General features: G+C 42.9%; 1 protein-coding gene across 2 annotated transcripts; it reads left to right on the forward strand.

Moving 5' to 3' along the window:
* The first annotated feature begins 4,457 nt into the window (after positions 1-4,457).
* On the forward strand, positions 4,458-25,063 carry robo4 (roundabout, axon guidance receptor, homolog 4 (Drosophila)). Of its 2 annotated transcripts, none has more exons than XM_056411789.1 (19): positions 4,458-4,645; positions 7,630-7,950; positions 10,440-10,597; positions 11,808-11,928; positions 12,032-12,170; positions 12,427-12,554; positions 14,280-14,395; positions 14,476-14,707; positions 14,804-14,925; positions 15,010-15,181; positions 15,284-15,481; positions 16,527-16,569; positions 16,838-16,950; positions 18,210-18,533; positions 18,623-18,727; positions 19,503-19,629; positions 20,215-20,442; positions 20,587-20,954; positions 23,864-25,063. In XM_056411789.1, the coding sequence occupies exons 1-19, from the start codon at positions 4,585-4,587 to the stop codon at positions 24,028-24,030; spliced, it is 3,243 nt and encodes a 1,080-aa protein (XP_056267764.1). In that variant the 5' UTR covers positions 4,458-4,584; the 3' UTR covers positions 24,031-25,063. The 2 variants fall into 2 exon arrangements, with proteins under 2 accessions (XP_056267764.1, XP_056267766.1); XM_056411791.1 differs by having other exon boundaries at positions 20,590-20,954.
* The last annotated feature ends 1,380 nt before the right edge of the window (positions 25,064-26,443 follow it).

Raw genomic sequence — 26,443 nt, forward strand, 5'->3', positions numbered from 1 at the left:
ATTTCCCTGGTTGTGTGTAGTGATACTGTATGTGATATATAAATCAGTCCTCATGCAACTCAGAAATATATCATTCATTTATTTCAAATCAAGTCATCTCTGACATCTTCATGTCCAGATATACGCTAGTGATAATGTACAGGGACCACATTGTGCATAGAAAAAAAGCCTAAATATGTTTACAAGGAAAGTCAAATATGATATTATTTTACAATGATTACATGAACACAATAAAAATGATCCTGGTCTCAGATCATATAATTGGAGGTACTCAGGAACTGACAAACTATCTACAGTACTTTTTTAAAGCACCCCATTAGTTTTTGTTTACAGGCAGAGAGAACTATGTGGTAGTCCACTGGAACCAGACAAACTCTGTTTGAAATTAAAGCAGAACATTCTGACAAGGTTGACTTGGTTTGCTTCTCATGGGCGAGCCAAGATGATGTATGAGACTCATACTGTGCAGACAGGCAGCTACAAATTTGCTTGGCTAGTTGACTGGTGGGAGGTTGGGTTGTGATTTGGAGGGGGGGGGGGGGTTGCTTGAGTTGTCACATTAAAGCAACGCAGTGAAAGAAAGAGAAGCCTTTGTACCCATTTTGTCTTCTCTGAGGCCGTTGTTTCGTCAAAAGAAAAACATTCTTCTCGTCCAATAATTTACATCGGAGCATGAGAACAAAAAAAATTTGAACAGAAAATTGCACAAGAGAAATACATTGCCAACTGTTCTTTCTGACAAATTAAAAAATATATTTTCGAGTGCGTTTTGTGTTGGTTATTTTGGGCGAAATACTTTGTGAATGATCAAAGTGGAGATTGAATAATTCAACGTGTGCATTGCTCCACACTATCAAAAACTACATTTGATCATTCACATGGTAGACATTTGATTAATGGAAGTGATCTGAGAACAGGCCTCTGTGTTACCTCCCCCTGATTTCAACCTCCTCCTCCCCTAGACTGAGCCTTGTTTTCTGCCCCCTCCCCACCCCCCTCACCCCATGCAGAATGAATGGCACAGATGTTGTTGTAACAAGACAGTACCCCATGGTCCCCTTTCCCCTCACTACTCGCTCAGCATGACGTCTGAAACTTGTTTTTAATCATTGTTCCCCCCCCCCAAGTTCTACCACTGCGGAGAGAAAAAAAAAAGGACCCAAAGAGGAGGGAGATGGGGAGACCCAGAGCAGCCAAATTAAAGAGGGAGGGAAGAGGAGCACACGGCCATGTTTGAGGAATATGAAGAAAACATACTGTTGAACTATCTCCGATTAACTCGTGGAGCGTAGGACAGGTCACATGTTGCATGTGTGTGGAGCCAGTTCACTATTTACTGGGGGCACGGAAGGTGTGGCGGAGCTGCAGTAGGGGTTCCGGGTCTTGACTGAAGATGCGGGTCGGTGCGTGGCTTCTCTGGGTGTCCTGGTTCTGCACCTGGGCAGAGTTGTCACAGAGGGGCGAGTGCCACGACGCGTGTCCAACAGAGTCAGGACCGGACAGCGGGTCAAGGAGCCGGGTCAAGGAACACGTTCGCCACGGCGCGGGACACCAGCACACGCCTCACAGGAGCAGGCCGCACCGCAGAAAAGGTGAGTCTCTAAAACCCACACGAGGTTTCAGACTGGAGGCGCGCTTTAACCCGCAGACGGACCCATGTGGCATGCACGGTCTGCGCAGTTAGTCGTGAGGGTAGGTCACAATGCAGTAGAGCTCAGATCAGCTGCAGAATTAGGTCATTTTAACATTGAGACAATTATTTTCTAAAATAAATAACGTGTTCATTGTATAATGTATGTGTAGATATAATAATATAGATTGTAAATTCAAGCATTTTTTTCTTGTTTTTACTTTGACTTTATTCAGATCCAAGATGTAGAACAGTATGAACTCTTCCCTTATTGACAAAGTGACGCAACACAGTCATGATCCCACACCAAATATGGAAATATTTGATGTTTTTACGTCTTCTATGGGCTATGCATGAACACACATATTTCTTTTATTTGCCACGTATTAACCGATTTGAGATCTGAGAGGGGTGGTGCTGTGTAAAAAGTACTGTGAAAATATATCACAGATTGAGATCATACATCCATTGTATTTAACTGTATGCAATTATATTTGACAGTTCGTCCTGAACAGAGCTAATGTGGACAGAAGACTTAATCATTTCAAAATCATGTTTATAAGCAATTATATGGTTAAAAAACCACAATGTTTGAGATATATTTGAGCTGTTTGAGGCCAAACAACACACATTTACACTGCCTTTGAGGAAAGAGTATTTTAGACAAATAAACACAATTTCACAGCCGTCCAAATGTTTAAATGTCCTCTTGGTTTTGGTGCCCCAGGGAAGCCATCTGCCTAAAGCTCCTGTGGGAATCATAATCATGTTCTAACTGTGTGTGAAATAGCAAAAAAAAAGGTGTTAGAAACACAATGCCGATCTGCTCATATCTGAAGGTTTGATTGCTTAATTGTTCCATGTACTTATTCTTCAGAGATTCAACTAATTGATGAGAATTTGTAAAAAGGAATAGCAATGGAATGCCATTCCTCTGTGGCAACACATTTTTGGTTTGTAGCCAAGCAGTTATTCATGTCGACGCCGCTCGTCGAAGCCTTTACCAAAAACATTTGAATTACACTCAGTCTTTACTCTGAAGTCACTTTTTATCGCATTCCTCACTCAGGCTGACACTTTCTTTCTTTCTCTTATTCCGTCCCCGCCCTCCGCGCCCATTCCAATAGCCCTCCTGACCTCTGGTCTCGAGCCTGAAAGAGGTCGCTTCCCTCGGCACAACGCGGCGCAGCACCATTCCCATGGGCTGTGTTGAGCCGGGGCTCATCCTTCATCCTCTCTGAGGCTTTTGTTGAAGGCTCAAAGCTGGTCGATGCCGGGGCCATCAAACCCAAGTTGTTGGATCAATATAAACATCCATCACTTAGCCGGGGCCTTTCTGAGCCTCACAATGAGCCGCTCACGAAACAATGCTCCATTTATGTGCGCCATTGGAAGGAATGAACTAGCGGTCGCTCACTTACTTCTTGCTCTGCCGTGATGGAACTTCGTTAACTCTGTTTTTATCCTTTATGAAGTTAAGTTTCAGCCACATTCCATTACTTATTTTACACTTCATATCATCACAGAGCCTCCTTTTTTGTGTGTATTGCATTGTGGGACAACAGTGTGCACACACAATCTTTTATTATTTTAATATACTATATTTTAACACATACACAAACTTGAAATACATTTCTTCCCAATTCAGTGATTTCTGATGACAATACAAACTGCTTCCTGTCAAAGTACTTTGTGGTCTCATTGCATGAGTGAGAGATACTTCGTTTCCTTGGATTGTTTTAGAGAATCTAAACTTCCTGTTTCCTAGCAGTGTTGACAGAGCTGCTGTCACAAACTGTCACAAACAAACAGCCAAGAAGGGAAAGCTGTTTGTGTTTAGAGTGTAGCAATATAATATCCATTACAGTCGTTTTTATTTTATTTGTTAACCATGAAGAACTATATTAATGTATTATTATTACATGTATGAGCCACACTCAGACTCTCCTGTGGAGTTAATGGTGGGACGTGCCGCTATTTCACACAGTCTGTTCAGGAAGCGGAGGGAGTTTTCCATGGTTACCAGATAATGTACAACAACAATGTCAACAATTTGTCCCTTTTTTTCCACGCTGTGTTTTCAGTGAAACAATCAATACAGTTTTCAAGTGAGGAAAAATGACCATGGTCCTCAGAGCTTATTAGTAGGATTAGTGGGAATGTGAGAACTATTTGGCATTTGTCAATTACATTTTGACACATTTAAACACAGAGGATATGAAATAAATAATTGTATTAAGTTTAACAAATAAGCCAAAAGCTCAAATAATATCAAAGCCAGATGCCATTTGTTATTACAATCCATCAACCTATTGTAATTACCAGAATATTGATTTATTTTCTCTCTTTTTATAGATATTGTTGATGCATATTACTTTCCTTGCTGATGCCTCTCAGGCTGTCATGGACCATACCCAGTAAAATGTCACTATATGTGTAAGAGATGAATGCTCCAAAACAAGATTGGATGTCATGGGTTTTGTTGAAGTTGTGTGATGGCCTAAATTGTGCTTAATTTTGAACAATACATTGTTTTTCTTTTTGTCCCCATTGCCAATATCCTGTCAAGCAAACAAGCAATATGGGATATAGCAATATATGTTTTACTCACATTCTAAAACGATACATGACTGGATATATATTGTGAACTGGCGTTATGTGTTGATTTCCTATAGGAACGATAGGTAGAGTGCGTCACAGCGGAGTGTACGTTCGTAAATATGGATTTTATTTTGAAAACCCTGCTGGCAGGAAGCCTGAATCCCCGTCACCTCGACGGGCTCACAGAGTTGGAGCTGGTGTTCTCAATGGCACGCTGTTTTTCAAGTGAAGTTGGAGGTTAAATTTAAAAAGTGTTTATAGTTGAAACTAAAAGAAAGAAGAGGCGGACAGTTGGCAGTTAGTTAGCTGAATACAGTCTGTTTCCCAGCGGGTTGCGGAAGTCTCTGCGGACGATGAGCTGCGGGGCTCTCACCTTCGTGATGGCCTCAGTGTGCGCGCGTCTGCTCCTGCCAGGTAAGAGGGCTTCATGTAGAATATATCATATACAGGACTGTCTCAGAAAATTAGAATATTGTGATGAAGTTCTTTATTTTCTGTAATGCAATTAAATAAACAAAAATGTCATGCATTCTGGATTCATTACAAATCAACTGAAATATTGCAAGCCTTTTATTCTTTTAATATTGCTGATTATGGCTTACAGCTTAAGAAAACTCAAATATCCTATCTCTAAATATTAGAATATCATGAAAAAGTATACTAGTAGGGTATTAAACAAATCACTTGAATTGTCTAATTAACTCGAAACACCTGCAAGGGTTTCCTGAGCCTTGACAAACACTCAGCTGTTATAAATCTTTTTTTTACTTGGTCTGAGGAAATATTAAAATTTTATGAGATAGGATTTTAGAGTTTTCTTAAGCTGTAAGCCATAATCAGCAATATTAAAAGAATAAAAGGCTTGCAATATTTCAGTTGATTTGTAATGAATCCAGAATGCATGACATTTTTGTTTTTTTAATTGCATTACAGAAAATAAAGAACTTTATCACAATATTCTAATTTTCTGAGACAGTCCTGTATATATATATAATATATAATACATATATAATATGTATTATATATATTTATATATACATATATATATATATATGTAAATATAATATATATATATATATTATATAATATGTATTATATATATATGTATATATATGTACATATATATACATATATATATATATGTATATATAATATATATATATATGGATATATATGTATATATAATATATATATATGTATGTATATATATATGTACATATATCATATATATGTATATATTATATGTATTATATGTGTATATATGTACATACATATATATATATATATATATATATAGTATAGCTGCTGTGACCATGTGTATTGGTGTTACACCTGGAAGCTTCTGAAGGGTCTTTATGGAAAACCTTCTTCTTTTAGAATTGTATCTATAGGAGAACGAGCAGCGTGACAGCAGCTTTCAGTTCCATTGCAAACACACAGTCAGATCACCTGGACTGTTGAAAGCTTCATTTAAAGCAGTGAGAAATAGTCCAAACTAAAGCCACCATCAGGAATGCTCCCAGCTGTAGAGTAGCTCACCTAGATGTCCAGTTAGAGCAACGTGTGACCCTTCTGTAACTAGTGCTGCTACTAAATGCTTTTTCTCTTCTTGATTAATCTGAGAGCATTTTCTAAATCTAATTGATTCATCGATTGGTGTCACAAAGATGGCAGAACACAGTGAAACATTTTCATCACAAGCCCAAGTTGATATATCCGTATTTTAAAAATATTTTTATACTATTGAGGACTGCACTTCTGTATAACTAAATTCTGTATTTTAACCGTGATGCACTGGTGTTTTGGCTGCATCTTCTGTGACCCTCTTTACTCTGTGGCAGTGCGGCAGATTGTCGTTGTCATGTGAAAGTATTTCCAGCTGTCGTGAGTGAATGAATAGCACTACACTTCTGTTGATTGTTAAGGCAGTCAACAAATATTCCGTTTCTCAGATGTCCCTAATTGTTGGCAGCTCATGAGCGTCTTAAGACTTTTGTTGTTTTTGTTCTTTCTTTTTGGCACCCTCTTTTAATTCCTAAGGAGCTGGCCGTGCCTGGTTCTGAATCACAGCATCTGCGAGGGTTCAACTCTCCCTCCTGGAAGAAGCTCAGTGTTTTTTTTTTAACATGGGCATCGTTTTTAAGACGTTGTTTTAATTTGTCTTGTTTATCGGTGAAATTCCACTTAAGGAGTGTCTTTTGTTCGGTTGCGGATGTGCTGCTGACGGGGAGTTGCAGGCTGCTTTTGTTCAGGGCCAATGTTCCCGAGACCCTGCAGCTTCCTGTCCTATCAGGAAGCCGATCACAGTCTCCCCGTTTCCCTTCAGCGTGGTCATCCAACTCCATGGGAAGTTCAAACAATGGCATTCCACGAGTTACAAATAGACATTGTTGTTGGTAGAGGTATAGCTTGAATGTGTTTTGTTGTGAGTTCTAGATGAACTCCGATGTGCTGCAGCTCAGGTGTGGCCTCTTTCTCTCCAGGGAAAAAAAAGCAGAATGAGCTCAGATTGATACAGTGAAGACACCCATGATGGGGGTCTTGGGGTAATGTCTATCATATTTACGACATTGATGCTCTATTTCCCATCCCCTTCAAGTCGTGTAATAATTTGTTGCTAACGGCATTACTAATGTTGAGACCTGTTTTTGTTCCACGATGCTGAGTGTTTATCCGACCTGGAGGAGAGACTGAGGGCATCATTGAACAAGTCTTAAAGTTACAGTCACTCACTGAGTTTTAGCACCACAGCAGACCTAAAAATAATCACACGTTTTTAGCAGTTACTTAAATATTAGGTTTATATGTTAATTAATTCTGGGTTAAAGAGCACTATTATCAAGTTAGTATTTGCTATCAGGAGAGAACAAGTTGCATCCCAACTTATTTCTGATCACGCTGACCTTTCTTTAAGGCAATGCTACTGTATTTCAGCTTTTCTAAATTAGGGCTGGACAATAATTCGACATAACTATTTATATTTTAACCGAATAATATCGTGATATCGTTGTCTAAATTAGCAATAACAAATAAAATGTTCTCTGAAGATCTGAATTGATAAGAATTATGTTTATGTGTAGTCAAAATATATATTTGTTTATACTTCACTAGAAAATGTTTTTTTTTGTCAGGAGAATACAAAAATGGGTTTTCACCATTTGGTTATTTCATACAGCCTAATAATTGTTGAACTCCCAGAACACTTGCTATCAATGTGCTATACAACCGTGCTTTATTATGTGCTATATTACTGTGCTATACACCGGGCTATATATTACCTTGCTATATTACTGTGATACATCACCTTGCTATATCCCGTGCTACATCACATGCCGTACATTGTGCTACATCTACACTTGTTTGTTCCCAGCCTGTACAAACCCCTGTGCCATCCTCAGGTTCCAGAGTTCATGCACAGGAGACGCCGCCCCGCATCGTCCACCACCCGGCCGACGTGGTGGTGAAAGTGGGGAATCCCGCCACGCTCTCCTGCCGGGCCGATGGCAGCCCCAAGCCGACCATCGAGTGGCTGCGCAACGGCCGGCCTCTGGAGAAGGGAGACGGACAGCTGCAGCCCATCGTCTTATCGGAGGGGAGCATCTTCTTCTTGAGCGTGGGGGGGGGCAAGCGGGGTCAGTCGCACGAGGGCGTCTACACCTGTGTGGCCCGGAGCAGCGCCGGCAAGGCCACCAGCCGCAATGCATCACTGTACATCGCAGGTGAGACCCCGCTAGATGAGCACGCAGAGCTCGGATTGGGCTCAGCTTTAAATGATACAAGTATGTTATGTGATTTATTAAAGTTATGTTATTTATTAAACCGTGCACATACAGCCAGTGGTGTAGGATTCAGTATTTTATTAACAAATAACAACGTTGAATCCCTGATCCCTTTTAGAAGAGGCAGATGAAGGCCAGGCCCACACACACACACACGAGCAGGGCTGATGAAGACGTATGCGGTGACAGGAGCAGAAAGGGAGCAGTGGTCCAATGTCAATGTTTGCTGGGCAGCAGGGGGTCAAACAGTGGAGACCCTCACTGTTTACTCAGTGAGGCCGTCGACATGCAGCAGCTCGTCTTTTCTTTCATTCGACCTCGGGTTGAATGTACTGTAAGTGGATGTATTGCTGGCGGTTCTGACCCGTTTTCTTCAGCGAGAGAAGAACAAAGCAGCCCCGGTCCCTGCGACGCCGTCGCTCTGCTGGTCGTCAGCCGCTCTACAGTCTGTCTGCTGGTGACCAGCAGAGCGACCAGATCACAGGGATGTTTGCTGAGGGGGGGGGGTGACACTTGAGCCTGCTGCATGCACGCTACACATTCCCACAAGTATACATCGGGAGTTCTTACTTTGGTGATGATGTGATGATTCTGGATACCTGCAGTGTGTTTTTTTTTACGAGATTAGAGTAATGAAGACTTGAGGTGTAAAGAGAAAATGTCACGACGCTATTAGAGTGGACCCAAAAGCACGACTCAGACAGGAGTAACAAAGATTACTGTCTTTGGTTGGAAACAGGCTGGGTCAAAACCGGGAGATCAGTCGAAGAAGCAAACAAGTCCAAAAAGGGGCGGGGCAGAGAATCAGAGGTCAGGGCAGGCAGGCAGGGTCAGAACAGGCAGGTCAGGAATATACTCTAATAACACTGGAGAACTTGGCACGAAAACACAAGACAATCTGGCAGAGCACAAGTGGAAGTGAGGGAGCTAAATAGTGAGGGACTAATGAGGGGATGGGCTGCAGGTGAGAAGGGTGTGAGGACCAGGTGAAGGGAATGAGGGACTAACGAGGTGATCAGAGGCAGGTGAGGGGAGTTGGATTGGCGAGATGGTGTGACAGGATGAAAACAACTATTACAAAAAGGAAGGCGTGGAGCTAAACTGTTACAGAAAATGTGCCATAGAAAATTAATTCTCTATAAAATAAATATGCAACGCTACAAAACACTTTGTGTGCCCACATATTACAAAACATATTCTGTACCTGCACTTTTAAATTAGATTTACATGAATGCAGCACTTTAAAACTTGACTACAGTTCATGGCCTTAGTGCCCACTTAAAGTATGTGTGGATATGTAAATAAGTCACGGTAAAAGGGGCAGAAATGGACAAATATTGGTTTTGGTTCATGGCATAAGGGCCCACTTCAAAGATTACAAAACAAATGTAATATGTACATGTTTCAGTCTAAAATTCGGATGTAATAAACAGAGCCAAGAGGTAATCACAGAGATAATTTCACTATTATATGCAAGTTATTGGAATAGGATAAAGCCATATTTAAAAACAGGCATTAGTTTTATTTATTTTAAAACCCAAAATGCATAAGTAATAAATTGGTAACTCTTCCATTTGTCACAAATAGCTTGAAAGGGTCAAAATAGATAAAGGACCATAAAGTATATTCATCGCACCAAACAAGCACATATTTAATGTTAAATGCTTTATGGTTTATTTATGAACATAGGTCGCCCTCCCTGACATAAAACATCCATTATCAATCACAGACACACAGCGGAAGTCTCTGAAAAACGTCAACAGTTGGAATACATGGAAATGTAAACATTCATGAAGTATTATCGAGTGCTACGTATGTTTTAGAGCTGGTAAAGGGGGATGGGCTCTCCAGGACAATTCCATGAGACATACTCCAGACTAAAGTGGCTGGAGATGAATATGTGTTAATGTGATTTTTATACTTCATGTGTGATCCCTGGTCGCCCAGCTGATGGTGAGATGCCTCATTTGAGAGCACAGTGTCCATAAAGCTACATGGAACGGCCACTTTATGCAACACTCTCAGTTTAATACCGATGCCTCGATACGACCTTTACGAGGACCATCAGTGAGAAGATGGGCTATTTCTATGTAGTTATCCGGCAGTCGGAGCTCCAACAGGAGGAGCAGGAGCTTCTCTTCGCTGCTCCTCCTGGTCCCCGCTGGGAGTCCACACCAACATCAAGCTTCTGGACGCCCGGGCCGTATTGCTGGAGGGAGGGGGCCACGGGGGCACCAGAACCAGGGTCGAGCGGGGAAGACTGTCAGACCCTGCTGCAGTGAAATGAGAGGTTTTCCCAAAGAGACCCTGGTGCTCAGAGACACTGTGCCTTTTGTCCACAGGGGGCGCCAGAGCCAACACAACATGATGGGCGTAGCTCCATCGTTCTGTGAGGTGTGTGTGGACTCACCCCGACTCTGTTGTTGCAGTGTTGCAGGAGGAGTTCAGTTTGCAGCCCAGTGACGTGGAGGTGGCAGAGGGGGAGGTGGCGGTCTTGAACTGTGGCCCCCCCATTGGACACCCTGAGCCCAATATCATCTGGAAGAAGAATGGCCTGGCCATCGACAACACCGATCACCACTACACTGTAAGCGCGCTGTGAGCGATGGACGCCTGTCACACCTCGGCACTGCACTAGTCTGACCTGAGTGTGTGAGAGGAAGGTGGAGGGAGCAGCAGGAGGTAGACGATGCTCATTGGGTTTGTCTCAAGCACTCTAATCGTTTGGTCATTTCATGATCACCTCTTATTCACACAGAGATGTTCTATTACAGACAGACAGACAAACACCTCAACCTATATGCCATTTTGAGATATGAAAACTGCGTGGAGGAAGTTATGAATATCCAGCAAAGCGCTCTAGCAAATCAGAAAAAAGGACTTGTGTACGTTTTTCTCTCATTGTCTAATCAATTATGAAATAGTTTTGCCCTCACGATGCTCATTACTAAAGGCTCCAATGGACAACTGCGTATTTAACAGTGATCCAGAGAAAATAGAAACACTTATTACCTTCGCATTGAAAATGCAGAAGGTTATGTTTTGATCGCCGTGTATTTATTTATTTATTTATTTATTTGTATGCGTTTTCCTCGCATAACAAAAAAAGTTTTAAACCGAATCGCATGAAATTTGGTTGGATGATTGGTTATTATCCGGGGACCATTTGATTAGATTTTGGGATTGATCGGGTCAAAGGTCAAGGTCATGGAAAGGTCAACATCTTCTTTTTACCATAGCACGGTCAATTTTTATCCAATTGGCATGCAACTAATGCCAAAATGTTCATAATTCAATGCCCAATCTTGTGATATGCGAAGGTATGCGCTCTACCGAGTGCCCGTTCTAGTTTAATATGTTTTTCCTCAAAGTATTACTTCTCAACACAAACTGTAGACCGGGTGTAAATATCACGTGAGCATCTACGTTACATGTCCCACGTCTGAAAATGGGAAAGCAGAAGTTAATTAATTCATGTTGCAGTTTGATACTTTGTTGAAATAGCATGCATGAGGGATGCACTCTGAATGAACATTATTCTGACAGTGTTCTTAGTTTAGTGGCTTCTAAATCTGTAAAAGATATACTGTATAAAACAGCTTCAGGCCATGGCACTGCAATTATTACAATCCACCACATAGAAACTGTAACACGATAAAACTAGAAAAACGTAGTCCCAGAGTCGTATAGAGTAGACAAGGGTCACATGTCAGAACCCCCTCAGAAATGGTATATGAGCCGTCCGCACTTCCCAGCTGAAGTGTGTGTGTGTGTGTGTGGTCCTGTGTATCTGCTAGGAGCTGAGTGGGAAGCTCATCATCGCTCCGGCAGAGAAGAAGCACTCGGGTGCCTACGTGTGCGTGGCCAGCAACACCGGGGGAGTGAGGGAGAGCAGGGCGGCTCGCCTCTCCGTGCTGGGTGAGACCACGCCCCCCTCAGCCTCTCACCTGCTCCGACCATGTCACTAATCAACCTCTGCACCGCGCAGGGCATTAGAAAGTTCCTCTTCTCTCCGCTGCAGCCAAGCCGGCGTTGGTGCTGAAGCCGGACGACGTGTCTGTGAGAACGGGGGAGTCTGCCCAGTTCTACTGCCAGGCTAGAGGGGACCCCCCGCCTGCTGTGGCGTGGAGCCGAGAGCAGGGGCCACTGCCCAACGGCAGGTACTTCATTCTGCCGATACGCGCGGCACAATAGTCCCCATTTGAACCGGTGGAACAGTTAGCTCCTTACCGATGCTTAACAGCAGCCACATTGCATCATCCCAATTCATGCTGCCATTCACCCATGAAGGTAGTTGACTTCAGCTTGTTTTCTCAGGGCTCCTTTCTTTCTGTTGGTTGTAAACCAACGAAAATATAGTAAAAAGAGATCAGAGGGGCAGTAAAGGTGAAAGCTAACTGCTCTATGTGTGTTTAGGTATCTTGTAAACCCGGACCACACTCTGCAGATCCACTACGTGACAGCCCAGGATGCTGGGAAGTACACCTGCACCGCTGTCAATGATGCAGGTGTGGTCACCGGCAGCGCTCAGCTCCTAGTTGAAGGTAGGGAGGAAGAGTAGGAATACTTTTTATAATTGTTTTACATTCAAATTCTTCATTGCAGGTGCACAAATCCTGTTCTAAAAATCACAAACCTCAAAACTGCAGAGTACGGTGCAAAACGCCAACACACCTGGATCAAAAATACAAAAATCTTGTATATTTTTCCAGAACAAACATGAGTCAATAAGTAACAAATCAAGTGCTACGACAAGTTTCTGCAAACCACAAATCCCACAGTCACATGTGCTCAGGTGATCTTCTCCAATAATACTATAATATCATTGTCAAGAGGAGCGGCTCACTGTGCCCACAGCACCTCCTTCCAAGCAGCTAATGTCTCCTCTGAGATTTCAGATGTTCCATTTTGAGGTTGGTTCTGTTGAGGCAGTGATCTGATTCATAAGGTGTGTCAGAAGTCGGCCTAATGAACTCATTTAGTTTGAGTAAGTGTGACTCAAGGAGCTTATTCCTCATCGCCTGCATCACACAACCTTCATTAGGCTCATGGCCACTCCAGCTTCATACAGTCCATGTATTCTGACACCAGACCAGGTATCAACAGCACTACCTGGCCCTATGAATCACTTGTACAGCCCTGAGTAAGAAACCAGTAAGAAACAACATTACGGTCTTTCATATATTAAACTATGATTTATTTTCTATCCTGTGTTTATGCAATTCTTTTTAGGCTTTTCATTTTTCTTTTATATAATCGTATTTTAATAGTGTTTGTTGTTGTAATAATACTCATTACTCAAAAGTTCTTCTCATTGACTTCTCAGTGCATCCATATTGCAGCTTATGCATACAAGTGATTTAGAATTATGAATGCCTTGCTCAGTACCGCCTCACTGCAATGAACACGAGGTTGCCTGGGTCCAGACCTTAGAATCCGTCCTCTCCATCGAGTCTGAGTGGACGGAAACGAGTTGATAATTCTGTCTGTTATCAGGCAAAACCAGACCAGGAAACAACAATTTGTTGCTAGGCGACATTCTCATCTGGAGAGCGAGTTACACGCTTCAGATTCCCTTTAAATAGTTCTGTGAGTTATCTCCTTGTATTTGTTTTACAGATCCTGACCTGTGTGTCGTATGGAGGACTCAAAATGACTTAAGTATAAATAAATAAATGCATGACTAAATATAGGAATAAATAAATGCTTAAATAAATGTATAAATAACTAAATAAATCCAATAATAAATGTATTAATAAATAAATAAATACAGGAATGAATAAATATAGTTATAACTCAACAGGACATCATTAAATAAATGTATTTCTACATTTCTGTATTCCTTTATTTATTTATATCTCATATCTATATCTCATTTGAATATACGGACACGTAAATGTCACACATAAATAAATGAAGAAATACGTGTGGACACATAAATAGATAAATACAGAAATGTAGAAATATATTTATTTAATGATGTCCTGTTGATTTATAACTTATATTTATTCATTCCTGTATTTATTTATTTATTTAAGCATTTATTTATTTATACATTTATTTATTTATTTATACATTTATTTAAGCATTTATTTATTTATACATTTATTTAAGCATTTATTTATTTATTCTTAAATTTATTCATGCATTTATTTATTTATGTATTTATACTTAAGTCATTTTGAGTCCTCCATAGTGTCCGGCCTTTGAAATAGATAAATATATATCTATATATAATTAAATAAATAAATAAAACCTTGTGTTTCCAGAGGCTACTAGCACTCAACAGAGAGACCTCCACAAAGAGCTGTCAGCACTGCGAGTTGCTCTGGAAAACGTCACCATCGTGGCCCCTGGGTCCAACATATCGCGAGTACAATGGAAGGTATGGCCGCGCTGAGTGAGAAGGTTTCAGGGACTGAATACTTCAGGCGGTTGATCCGTGTGGGGTTTTCTCTCGCACAGCTCCAGTCCCTTACGGACCAGCCGCACTACCTCGACGGCTTTGAGGTGCTCTATCGCTCTCTGCTGCCTGCCAGCTCCGACTGGGCAGCCAAGAGGGTGGCTCTGCCCAGCTTCCAGGCTCCAGTGGGCCCCCTGAAGAGGGGCTACAAGTACGAGTTTAAAGTCCGGCCCTACGGCAGCAACCTGTACGGGAGGGAGAGCAACACCCGGCACCTCAGGGTCCCCGAGACGGGTGAGAAACGATCCGCTTCAGGAATATTTGATTTCCTGGACTGTACAGCCATATTTAGAGGTCAACAGAGAACTCCTCCTCTTCCTCTTTATTCAGTGCCCAGTGCCCCTCCAATGGCTGTGTCCATAACAGTGAGCCACGAGCAGAATGACACCATCCATTTGAGCTGGGGGCCTCCCCCTCACGAAACCCACAACGGTCTCATACAGGGATACCAGGTACGCAGCACGGCCCCCTGAGTGGAGACATGACCCCCGCCCACACATCCCAATAGGCTGCTTCAGGACACTTTGCTCCTCCAGGTGTTTTGTGTGGAGTCTGAGGAGCAGCAGTACCAGAACTGGACAGTGGACAGCGGCCAACACAACCTGGACATCTCCACCCTGAAACCAGGGAGACGGTATTGGATCTCCATAGCAGCTGTCAACGGGGCTGGAGTGGGAATGCTGAGCGACCCTCATGGATTTGTCATCAGTGAGCAAAACTGAGTCATTCATTTCTGTGTGTTTTCCGTGTGTGTAGTCAGAAACCACAGTTATCATATCTGATTTCGTCTGCTTTCTGCTTGCCTCTCAGACCCACAAATAGGCGGTGCCCCCGGGTCAGACGTCCAAAGACAGGATCTGTCCAGGGTCCTGGCCCTGCTTCAGGACCCAGTGTTGATCGGAAGCATCGCCGCCCTCCTGTGGAGCGTTCTGATGGTGGCGGCTGTCTTCCTCTTCAGACGCCACAACAGGACAAGCCACCTGATACCAGGACGGGGCCGGGCCAAAGGTAGGTCCACACACAGCTCTAATGTCCAGCATTTTAAAATGAGCTCAGTATCTAAAGGTCAGAACTCAGTCCATGTGTATGTATGTATGTATGTATATTTCCTTGTTTTACCCCAATACTTCTCCACTACAGCCAAATTCAGGTCATGAAATACATAAATAACTACGTGATTATTCAAAGGAGGATAAAACAACAACAAAAGAAGGGGTCAGAAGAAGGAAACTAGAACAATTAGAAGAAGGACAATTGAGTTTGTGAGCATGTCAAAAGATAAAGAGACAAAAAACTGCAAACAACTCTGATCAAATATGCTTTAAATGAGTCAATAGAGGAACAACACATGCTTATATTGATCATAGTTGGTTTGAATACATTATCTCAAGGTAAACTGAAGTCTAATTATCTGGGTTTTTTTCATGCCATTGTACAGTGACTAGGAGCAGCTGCTTTTGTTGTAATTATTGAAATTCTCTTCCTGGGGGGGGGGGGACATCAATCAAGGCTTCAGGGGGCTGAGCGAGGAAATTAGGAAAACGTTGTTTGACTAAATGGGTTCCATCAGGGATGCTCAGTAAAAAACACACACATATATATATATATATATGTATATATATTTAAATCATACAAATCCAATAAATGTAAAATATTTACCTGCAAAGTAGTAATGCGTATTTGATACCTTTTTGCATTGAATCACTGGAATGTTTGTTAATATTGATTGGATGGCCCCACCCAAAAAAATATCCACCAGCCGCCACTCCTTGAAGGTTTGAAGAGGTGATTTTTAATTATTGAAGCAAGAATAAAGGGATTTTTCTGAATTAGATCCATATTTTTGGAGAGTTAGTCACAACTGGGTCGGTGTTAACGAGGTGGAAGGGGATCAGATCCTAGAGTATCAGGATATGAGATTACCCACTTGAACACTTTTACTTCTCATACTTTAGCTACATTTTGCTCATAAGACTTCTATACTTTCACTTGAGCAGGTGAAGGAACAGCTGTGTATTAATACCTCTTATACTTTTGTATGTTTTGTTCCTAGGTTTGCGCAGACTAGCCAGTGAAGACCTCATCATAAAGCACAGGTAATGTGCAGAGACGTGTCAGGGCTCGGTGATGCCGTATGTCATGGGAATAAGTGCAAACCGACCAAGCTAAATGTGGTTTTATGATACTTTATGGAAGTCTATACAATCTGATCCTTCTGATGCCAACTTGGTATTCACTTCAACAATCATAACCAATACGAGGTAGAGTAGAAGCAGTGTTCTTCATCGTTCTACTTCAGATTGAATGACGGTGCTAACGCCTGATGAAACTTCTCAAACCCTCTCCCTGTGCTGCCTCCCACAGGATGGCAGCTCCAGACTCCCCCTGGATCTCTGGAGGCTGGAGACCTGCCTTCAACCAGAAGTATCAGGACCTCTGGGCCCACGGTCAGAAGCATCCAGGACTCAGGGGCACCAGTGAGTACCGATTGGTTGATTTAAAAGCTCGTCTTTGTGAGGCTGACGTGGCGATGAGGAGTTGGTCATCGGAGGCTGGGGGGGCTTTCCCACCTCACCCGGTTGGTTTTAATGTTTGTAACCGCTGAGATGTGCAAGGTGTCAAACTGTCGTGCGAACCACAATGTTGTGATCCTGCATTCTTGCTTCAATAAGGAATTTGAAAGCTTAATTTATTATGAAATCCACCTGCTTCATCGTCAGTGCTTATTAGCCTGTATTCATGAAAGATCGTTTGGAAACCATTGTAACCACTATGAATATCAGCATGTGAGTGCAGTTAAAACACAGGTGTGTAGTATCATTAGAAACTATGTGAATCATAGCGGCCTCACAGTAATTATCCTCTCGTTATATTAATGCACACAATGCAATTCATAACTAGAATGGGCACTCGGTAGAGCGCATACCTTCACATATCACAAGATTGGGCATTGAATTATGAACATTTTGGCATTAGTTGCATGCCAATTGGATAGAAATTGACGGCGCTATGGTAAAAAGAAGATTTTGACCTTTTCATGACCTTGACCTTTGACCCGATTGATCCCAAAATCGAATCAAATGGTCCCCGGATAATAACCAATCATCCCACCAAATTTCATGCGATTCGGTTTAATACTTTTTTAGTTATGCGAGTAACACACATACAAATAAATAAATAAATACACGGCGATCAAAACATAACCTTCCGCATTTTCAATGCGAAGGTAATGACGCATGATATCCAGTTGTCATCTGGACTCCTAATATACTCATAACCGGTTAACTTTATTTTAAATCTTTTTTATTGATTTTTCAAAAACAGGAATGAAGAATAATACCACCTCCAAGAAGTTGGGGTATACAGAACTTTACATTCAGTCGTTGGAGGTTGTGTAACTGTGACACACTGTCGACATATACAAAGATTTCAAATACAACAGACAACCACGATAACAGCAACCTAAGGTACATTTAAATATCGTATGAATTGACCGTTTAACTTTAGAAAAGCGCTATGTTAATTCAAAGTATTATTATTAGCATTATAACCGGTGTTTGTTGGTGAGGAATAAGTCAGAGTGAAGAAGAGGAACGAAAAGGAAACAACGAGTCTTTCTTTATTCCAAATGAACTGAACTGGATGATGAAAGTAGATGTCACTGTACCTATAATATGTCATCGCTTGTTCTGAACATGCTCTCGGTGTCAGTTCATTCTCTTCTGTGTCTGATTAGGCCTCCCGACCTCCTGGAAGGACCTGGGCCGCGTGGACTCGGCCGTCCCCATTGTGACCGACAGCTGCGGCGTTTACGGCACGTTCTACATGGACCTGATGGGCAGCGGCCTCAAGACCTTCAACAGTCCCAGGTGTGGCCCCAAGATGTCTCACGGGCCGCCCCACCAGCAGGGAGTCGAGACCATCCAGATATTCCCTCAGCCTGTCGGCAAGACCCCGCCCCTCGGCAGCGTGGAGGCGCTGCCGTGGAAACAGGCCATAAGACCCCAGCCCAAGATGGGTGTGCTGAGGGAGTCGTGGGATAAAAGCCACAGCAAGCAAGGTGACGAGTGGCGACTGCCACGGCGAGCCGTCTCAGCGTCGCGTGCGGGAGGGGGCGTGTCCTCCGTGAACCTTTTCCTTTCCCCCCAGAGTTGCATGCCGTGAACAGCGTCCCCATCGTGCCAACCAGGAGCCAGGCGTGTTCCTCCAGGCTCTACAAGCAGAGACTCAGTCACGTCCCGTCAGGCCGGCACGGTAATTCAATTCAGTTTATTTAGTATCACGATTACTAACTTGCCTCTGAGGGCTTTACAATCTTTACACATTGGTAAGACGGAGTCCATGCACGGACACCGCCGTCCGTTCAATGAGTAAAGGTGCGTTCACACCAAAAGCCAAACTATTTTTCGCGTCGCCCAAAACGCGTGAGTTTACTCGCTCGACCATTCACCGTGTTCTCGCCATAAGCGTCGAGACGCTCCGTGAGGGGCGGGGCTTATCTCCGTGTCTCGTCTCCGTAAAGACCGTTATCATCTCCTCCATCCACCACGGAATAACTAACCACTAGTTCTGCTTTATACTTGTTGTAGACATCCCACACACTAACGCCCTCGTGTTTGGGTTCATGACATCACCCGTAGGCTCACTCAGCTCGGTCACTTTCACCGATGAAGTTACTGCTACGCCTGAAAGACTTCCGCTTCCAGCGCTATGAGAGCGGAACTCGAGAGCCGATTGGCCCGAGTTGCGAGATGACCGCCTCAAAGTTAAAATATTTCAACTCCGGGTGAAAATTGCGCCGCTGTAAACGCGTCGCCCACATCGCGTCGCCCCAAACGCGCCGCTCGGAAAAATATCGCGCCTATCGCAGCCACACGCATCTGTGCGTTGACTTTTCATGGGATTCAGTCGCGCGAAAAAATAGTTTCGCTTTTGGTGTGAACGCACCTTTACAGTTGTCCTGCAACACACTTTTGAAATAACAGTTGTCGGTTGCAGTATTGATGACGTCCCATGTTTTTTTGCCCAGAGTGTGATCAAGTGGCCGGCTGCCCTCGCCTGCTGCATTACTCTGCATCACTACACCTAGTGGACATGCTGCCCCCCCCACCACCTCTGCCCATGGAGGACACACACAGTTTCTCCTCAGATGAAGGGTAAAACACACACACACACACACACACATACACACACACAGCTCCGACTGCGGGCTGGAGGGTGGAATAAAGGATCCTCTACTTCTCAAGGGTCCCATGAAGAAGTCATGTGACGTTAGAATACAGGGCTGCTGAATAAACAGCCAGTGCAGTTATGTTCAGCTCTACTTCCTTCCTTCCTTTGACTGTGTTTTTGTCCTGTTGAGAGGTCCAAGAAATGGACACGTTTGAGTGGAAACACCCTGTTTGCAGACGTACGTCTGTGAGTTATTAACATAGGAATGATTCTATATATGAAGTGGAGACGGACGGAGGAGACGAGAATCCGCCAAGCACAGCTCAGGATGTCCAAATCTATAAAGAGTTTTGAATATTAGCAATAATGTTGTCTGTCACCACAACATGTGCTCAGTCCAAGGCCTGTTCACTCTTCACATGAACCGATGCAAGACGTGTTTTTGTATTCATAGAAGGAAATGTTATTATTTCTTCTCAAGCTGACTCCCAGAAGAAAGTCGTTTGCATTTGTGTCTCAGAGAGAGAGAGGACGTGTCTCACACGCCCGTCTCTCCCGCCTCCCCTCAGCTCCAGTCGGTCGACGGGGCTCACGGGGGTCATGAGCTCTCTCCCGTCGGTCTGTGCCGTGTCGGGTCGCCGTGGGCAACCGCGAGCCGCCGCCCACAGCTGCTCCTCCTGCAGCCCCCCGTCCACTCGCTCCTACTCCTCGTCCGTGGACGGAGAACAGGGCGGCACGCTGACGGCACAGGAAGCCGCCGTGTATCTGGAGCTGAGCCCCAAACCTGAGAGATGCAGGTAGAGATGCAGAACAGCCGGTGGTCCCAGCGATTCCGGTCCCAGCGGTTCTGGTCCCAGCGGTTCCGGTCCCAGCTCAGGTTGATGTCACTTTGATTTCGATCACATGAATTCATCTGATGGCGCCATCCTCCTCTCTGTCAGCAGCGCCTTGCCGGAGCAGCACCCCTCGCTGCCTCACCCCTTCTCCCCCAGCCTGGGCTACACCTGCGGCCCGGTCCAGTCCGACGGCGACCCCGCTGGCGGTGAGCCCGAGTACCCGCCGATCGGCTCGCGACGCGCCCGCCTCCAGAGCACGCCCTCCTCCTGCTTCAGCGAATGGGACAGCCTGCTGTGGAACACGTGGAGCTCCGTCGCCGACAGCAACATGGCCAGCGCTCGCTCCAGCCTCATCAGCTCGGTGGACAGCTGCTCCACCAACGACAGCGCTCACCTCCACCACCTCGCTCACCTCGCCCGCCTGCTGGCGGCGGCGAGGGCGGCGGAGACCGCGAGCGGAGCCTCTCTGTCAGGTAAGCGATGTGTGTGTGTGTGTGTGTGTGTGTACAGAAGAAGATGCATTAGGCCTGGTACCCACAATATGCACTGAATATCTCCAGAACTTCTCCCTTAACCCTCCTGTTGCCTTAGGGTCAATTTGACCCCATTCAATGGTTAACCCTCCTGTTACCTTTATATTTACTGACATATTTTACCCTCTGGGTCAATTTGACCCCAGCAATTAAAACCTCCAGAAAATTATTAGAATTAATATTGTTTCCCAAGTTTAAGTGTGAGGTACTTTATGTTTGTTTGTTGACTACCTAAATAGCCCTTTAAATATATAAAAAAGTTGATATTTCTTATATGTTTGACACAGTGAAAAACAGCCTGGGGTCAAATTGACCCGAAAGAACACCGACATTAAACATTGAATGGGGTCAAATTGACTCTAAGGTAACAGGAGGGTTAAGAAATTGGTAACACACCAGAAGACAGACCCATTTCTCCTTCAAGGAGACTTCTGGGGGAGATCAGGCAGATTAAATAGAACACAGTGATCACATTTCTGACAGTTTTTTTTTTATTGTGTCAAAGATCTGAAATGTTACATGTTCGTCACATTGGGCTTTAACGGTACACTTTTTAAAAATAAAACATGATTTATTTTTATTTTTACATTTGTTTAAATATGCTCTGAATTGAATTGAACAATGTAAAATATATGATTTAAATATCATTGAATCAGTCAAACTAACTGAGCAGATCATATTTCTGTTCCTTACTGTCTGTGTATGTCACATTAGGTTTTTCGTGAAACTTTTAGGGCAAATTCCCGATGCGACGTATGTGTCACAACAATATTTATCTGATTTATTTAATATCAGATTGTTCAAGAAATGTGTTCACATCAGATTTAATATAATAAAGGATATGTTATATAAGCATTATAATTCTTAAATGTGTGAATCTTACCTTTAGCAACACAAAATAAGCTTGTTAAATGTATCTTCTTGTGTCAGATCTCTCACAACTTGTAGCAGACACCTTGGAAATGTTGTTAAGGGAACACAAAATCACATGACCTCTCACATGACCTACCAGGATGTTCCGTAGTTGTCACTTAGGGACTTCATGAGTTAAAATAACTTTGTATAAGGAACTTCCCAGAATATTGAAAGGACGTGTGACACCTGGGTCACCGTTTGTCCTGATGGGTTGTGGTATTTAATTTAAATATTTTTTAGAGGTAAAATGATCAAGTAAATCACGAGCAAAAAAGAAAACAAAGTTTAACATAATTCGTTCAGCAGAAAAAATCTAATGTTGTGCTTGTCTATGGTCTTGTGGCCCGTTAGATGAGTCTCTTAGACAATGTGTTATCTAGAGGGGCAACAACTAGTCAACTAATTGATAAGTCGATCGACAGAAAAATAATCACCAACTGTTTAGAAGGTTTTTTGTAATAAAATTGTTAGAAAATGCTTTTTACAGCCTTTCTAATATGAATATTTACATTTTCTTCCTGTTTTATATCATATTCGACTGAATGTCTGGGTTTCGGATAACGCAAGATATTTAAAGACATTGTCGCAAACTTGGAGAAACTGGGATGGACTTTTCTCCATACGTTTTCTGACCAAACAATTAATCGATTTATCTAGAAAAACATCTACGGATTGTTCAGGAATGAAAATAAGCTCCAGTTGCAGCTTTATTATTATTACTGCATGTCTCCACTAGATGGCCCCCCCTGTCTGTGAATGATGCATCTAGTGGCTGCGTATGTTTGGAGGAGCATTCAGCAAATGTGTTCAAGTCCGTTCCTCCTCAGCTTGAGGGATAAGATTGAAAATCCCTGAAAGGAAGAAGACATCTTTCTGGAGGTCAGAGAGAGTGAGCACACACTGTACTTTACCCGCGACTGTACGTCATTACATCATGAGGTCTGACATCTCAGGTGTCACCAGGCAATTACTTAACACCTTTCACCAAATTGAACCGCCAGATAAGCCCCCCCCCCCCCCCATCCATCCCCATCACTCAGATGCAGTCTCACCATGTCTGCTGTTACACTTTAATAATGTGGGTCCAGAGGCCTCGGACCAGAACACACCGACCCCCTGATGGAAACGCTCTCACCCAGAGCTGGAGCCGCTGGTCCTCTTTGAGATGAGGAGACTCGTATGTAAAGGAGGTCTCGATCAGGAGGGTGGGCTCCATCCCCAGTCGCTGGGAGGAACCATCACGGTCACAGGTCATTGGTCGTGAAGCGTTATTTATTTATTGAACTACTCTTAACGTTGTTTTTCAAGTATTACACCATGAATTAACACGTGTCATATGTCGCAGGCAACGTACACTAGCGTTCAAAAGTTTGGGGTCACTTAGAAATGTCTTTATTTTTCAAAGAAAAGCACTGTTTTTTCAATAAAGATAACATTAATCAAAAATACACACTATACATTGCTAATCGCCTTAGAAGACTAATATCTGATTAGAAAACCCTTGTGCAATTATGCTGGCACAGCTGAAAACAGTTATGCTGGTGATATAAGCTATACAACTGGCCTTCCTTTGAGCTTGAAGTTTGAAGAACAAAATTAATACTTCAAATATGAATCATTATTTCTAACCTTGTCAATGTCTTGACTATATTTTCTATTCAATTTTCAATTCATTTGATAAATAAAAGTGAGTTTTCATGGAAGACACGAAATTGTCTGGATGACCCCAAACTTTTGAACGGTCGTGTATATCGGTGAATGCAGAGCGAGGCGGTTGTGATGTTTGTTTTGGTTCCTCCGACGCGTTTTACTCGTCTTAATCTTGTCTCTGTCTTTACTGTTACCGTCTCCACGGGTTTTCAATACAATCCCTCCACTGCGTATGGAATGCATGTCAACATGTCCCCCCCCCCCTTCTCCCCCTCTGTGTGTAGACTTCTCCCCGCCAGCCTCCCCCCTCAGCGCCTCGTACCCGTCGTTCCGTGCGGAGGGCGACTCGCTCGGCGAGCTGGAGCCGGTTCCCGCGTGGGACTGGAGCTCGGCCTGGGTGGAGGACATGGAGGCTCGGTGCAGAGCCCACTATCCTGGCGGGGAATACTGACGACTTCAGAAACGCAAGATAGGCGGGACTCTTTCATCTTTTAGTGATGGAATTTGTGGGATTATCTGGATGTGAAATATAATTGTGGCCAGCTCCTTGATGTCTGAGACACGGCCGAGTTAGTTCCCCCAGTTTACCTCGGGGCAGTCCGGCTGCTGTTTTACACCCTTCAAATGACTTCCATCCAGTCTCTAAAGTTCCCATTCCTCTCGACTCATTAGAGAATAGGATAATGAGAGACTTCCCTCGGGTTTTGAAAAATGCCACAAAGACACTGACAGGATGCGAGATGAGGAGAGAGGCGTCGTTAGGGGAGAGGAAAAGCAGCGCTGGAGCTTTCCTCAGACACACGCTCGTTTCTTATTTTCACGTTTTATTTCCGACCAAACAGAGCGCAGCACGGCGATTTTGTACAGACTGTTTTTACTGATCAAGTGTATATATTCAGCACATTCAACAAATGTTATTTAAAGAATTTAATATCCCATTGCAAATCTTTTGCTGCCTTTCCAGATTATTTTGGTTGCTTTCTTTTATATGTAAGACAGTTTTTTACTTGATACACCCTGTCCACTTTTGTATGTTTGTATCAGACACAATATGCTGTAGTTCATTGTAGCAAAAGTAGAAGAAAGTTATTGTTTAAAAGTTCTTTGTTCACAATTAATCGAGCTAACTTGAGGTTTTACCTTAAAATAACTTTTTAGGGAGCATTCATCAACAGATATTGTACAAGTTATTAGTCTTTGCATATAAATTGACTAATGATGGTAGATTCACAGTTTTAAATTTTTAAGAATGTGTTTTGTTCACATCACAGATGTATTATATAGTTTTGAAGAAGATTTTTGAATTGATTGAAGGTTTACATTTTGTAAGGACTTTCTGATTTAGAAGCTGTGAAATAAAAGTTTCTGTTCTAAGTTCCATGTTACTTGTTCCAAGTTCCATGTCGTCTGCAACGATGTTTGACTGAAGCGGAACTTTTGACATGATGTTTTCTTTTATGTTGTAATTAAAACCACTTTCATTACACGCTACTACATTTTATTCTGAAACATCGACCGTACAGGAAGTTGCCACAACTTCTCGTAGAGTGCTCTTCAGTCTATGTGGCCGTAAAGGAAGGAACGGAGGGACCTCTGCCCCGGTTCTACTGACCCCTGCTGCTCCTCATGGCTCCGAGGTGCTCATCCGTTGGGCTTGACTAACCAGGCTGCTGCACCTGATACTGGCTGCTAATTACAAAACCCGCTGGAGAGAATAACTAAACCTTCATCTTTGTGGGTGTTTCCACCGAGGGATTTTAACTAGTGGAACACTAATCCTGGTTTATCTCCAAAAGAAGTTCACAGCAGATTACCTGCAAACACTTAATGTTTCAGTCAAATCTCGAGTGTTAGAAAGAAAGGCTGTGAGGCCGAGCAGATGTTCCGATATCCATCTTTTTTTGTGATCAAATCTTTTATTGGTTTTCGAGATATGCACATGCAAAAGACAAGTAAGTTATGTGCACCCCTGTGTATAAATGTATATATCCGTCTTTTGTCATAAATCTTAATGTTCTCACAAAAATATACCGAGAATATCGGTAATATGTGATTAATCATGATTAATCCACAGAAACCTGTGATTAACCTGATTAAAATTTGTAATCGTTTCACAGCCCTAAAATATATATATATATGGTTCTTTGAAATAAGTTTTTTTGAGAAATCATAGGTTAGGGCACTTATAAGCTTGATAGTTTCAGCCTCGACCCTTTCGGTCAGCTACTTTCTTCTTTTGTTGAATTCTGATTATTGTATATTTTGCTGATCGAAATAAACTAAACTAAAATGAACTAAACTAAAATAAAATAAAATAAACTAAACTAAACTAAGGGGTTAAATAAGGGCCCCATTTGTGAATCCCACAGAACCAAACCCACCCCGGGATGGGGTGTAGGAGTAATCACACGAGGTGATTCTCGCCTCGTAAACCGTCCAGTTTATTTGTATCGGCCAATTTCACAAATTACAAATTTGTCTCGAGTGCTTTACAATCTGTACACATAGACATCCCTGCCCCAAAACCTCACATCGGACCAGGAAAACTCCCAAATAACCCTTCAGCTTTGGGGAAAAAAGGGAAGAAACCTGAGGAGAGCAACAGAGGAGGATCCTCTCCTAGGATGGACAGATGCAATAGATGTAATGTGTACAGAAGGACAGATTTAGAGTTAAAATACATACAATGAATATGACAAGAAGTGTATGAATAGTTCATAGCTGGCATATGCTGGTCTAACAGGACAGTGGCGTTGTTAAGACAAGAATGACGGCCCAGTCCATCAGGCAGATAGATCTATGCCGCTCATAGGGTCCGATGACCCCATGCGAAAGCCAAAAGACTTCAGGTGAAAGCAGGATAA

The sequence above is a fragment of the Pseudoliparis swirei genome, chromosome 3 (genome assembly GCF_029220125.1).
Source record: "Pseudoliparis swirei isolate HS2019 ecotype Mariana Trench chromosome 3, NWPU_hadal_v1, whole genome shotgun sequence".
Lineage (NCBI taxonomy): Eukaryota > Metazoa > Chordata > Actinopteri > Perciformes > Liparidae > Pseudoliparis > Pseudoliparis swirei.

What these genes read in the sequence shown, in the direction of transcription:
- robo4 (XM_056411789.1), top strand. Translation starts at nt 4,585, where the DNA reads ATGAGCTGCGGGGCTCTCACCTTCGTGATGGCCTCAGTGTGCGCGCGT. An exon ending in GGCTCGCCTCTCCGTGCTGG is followed by an intron (nt 11,929 to 12,031) that starts GTGAGACCACGC and finishes TCTCCGCTGCAG; the next exon opens with CCAAGCCGGCGTTGGTGCTG. An exon ending in TAAAAGCCACAGCAAGCAAG is followed by an intron (nt 18,534 to 18,622) that starts GTGACGAGTGGC and finishes CTTTCCCCCCAG; the next exon opens with AGTTGCATGCCGTGAACAGC.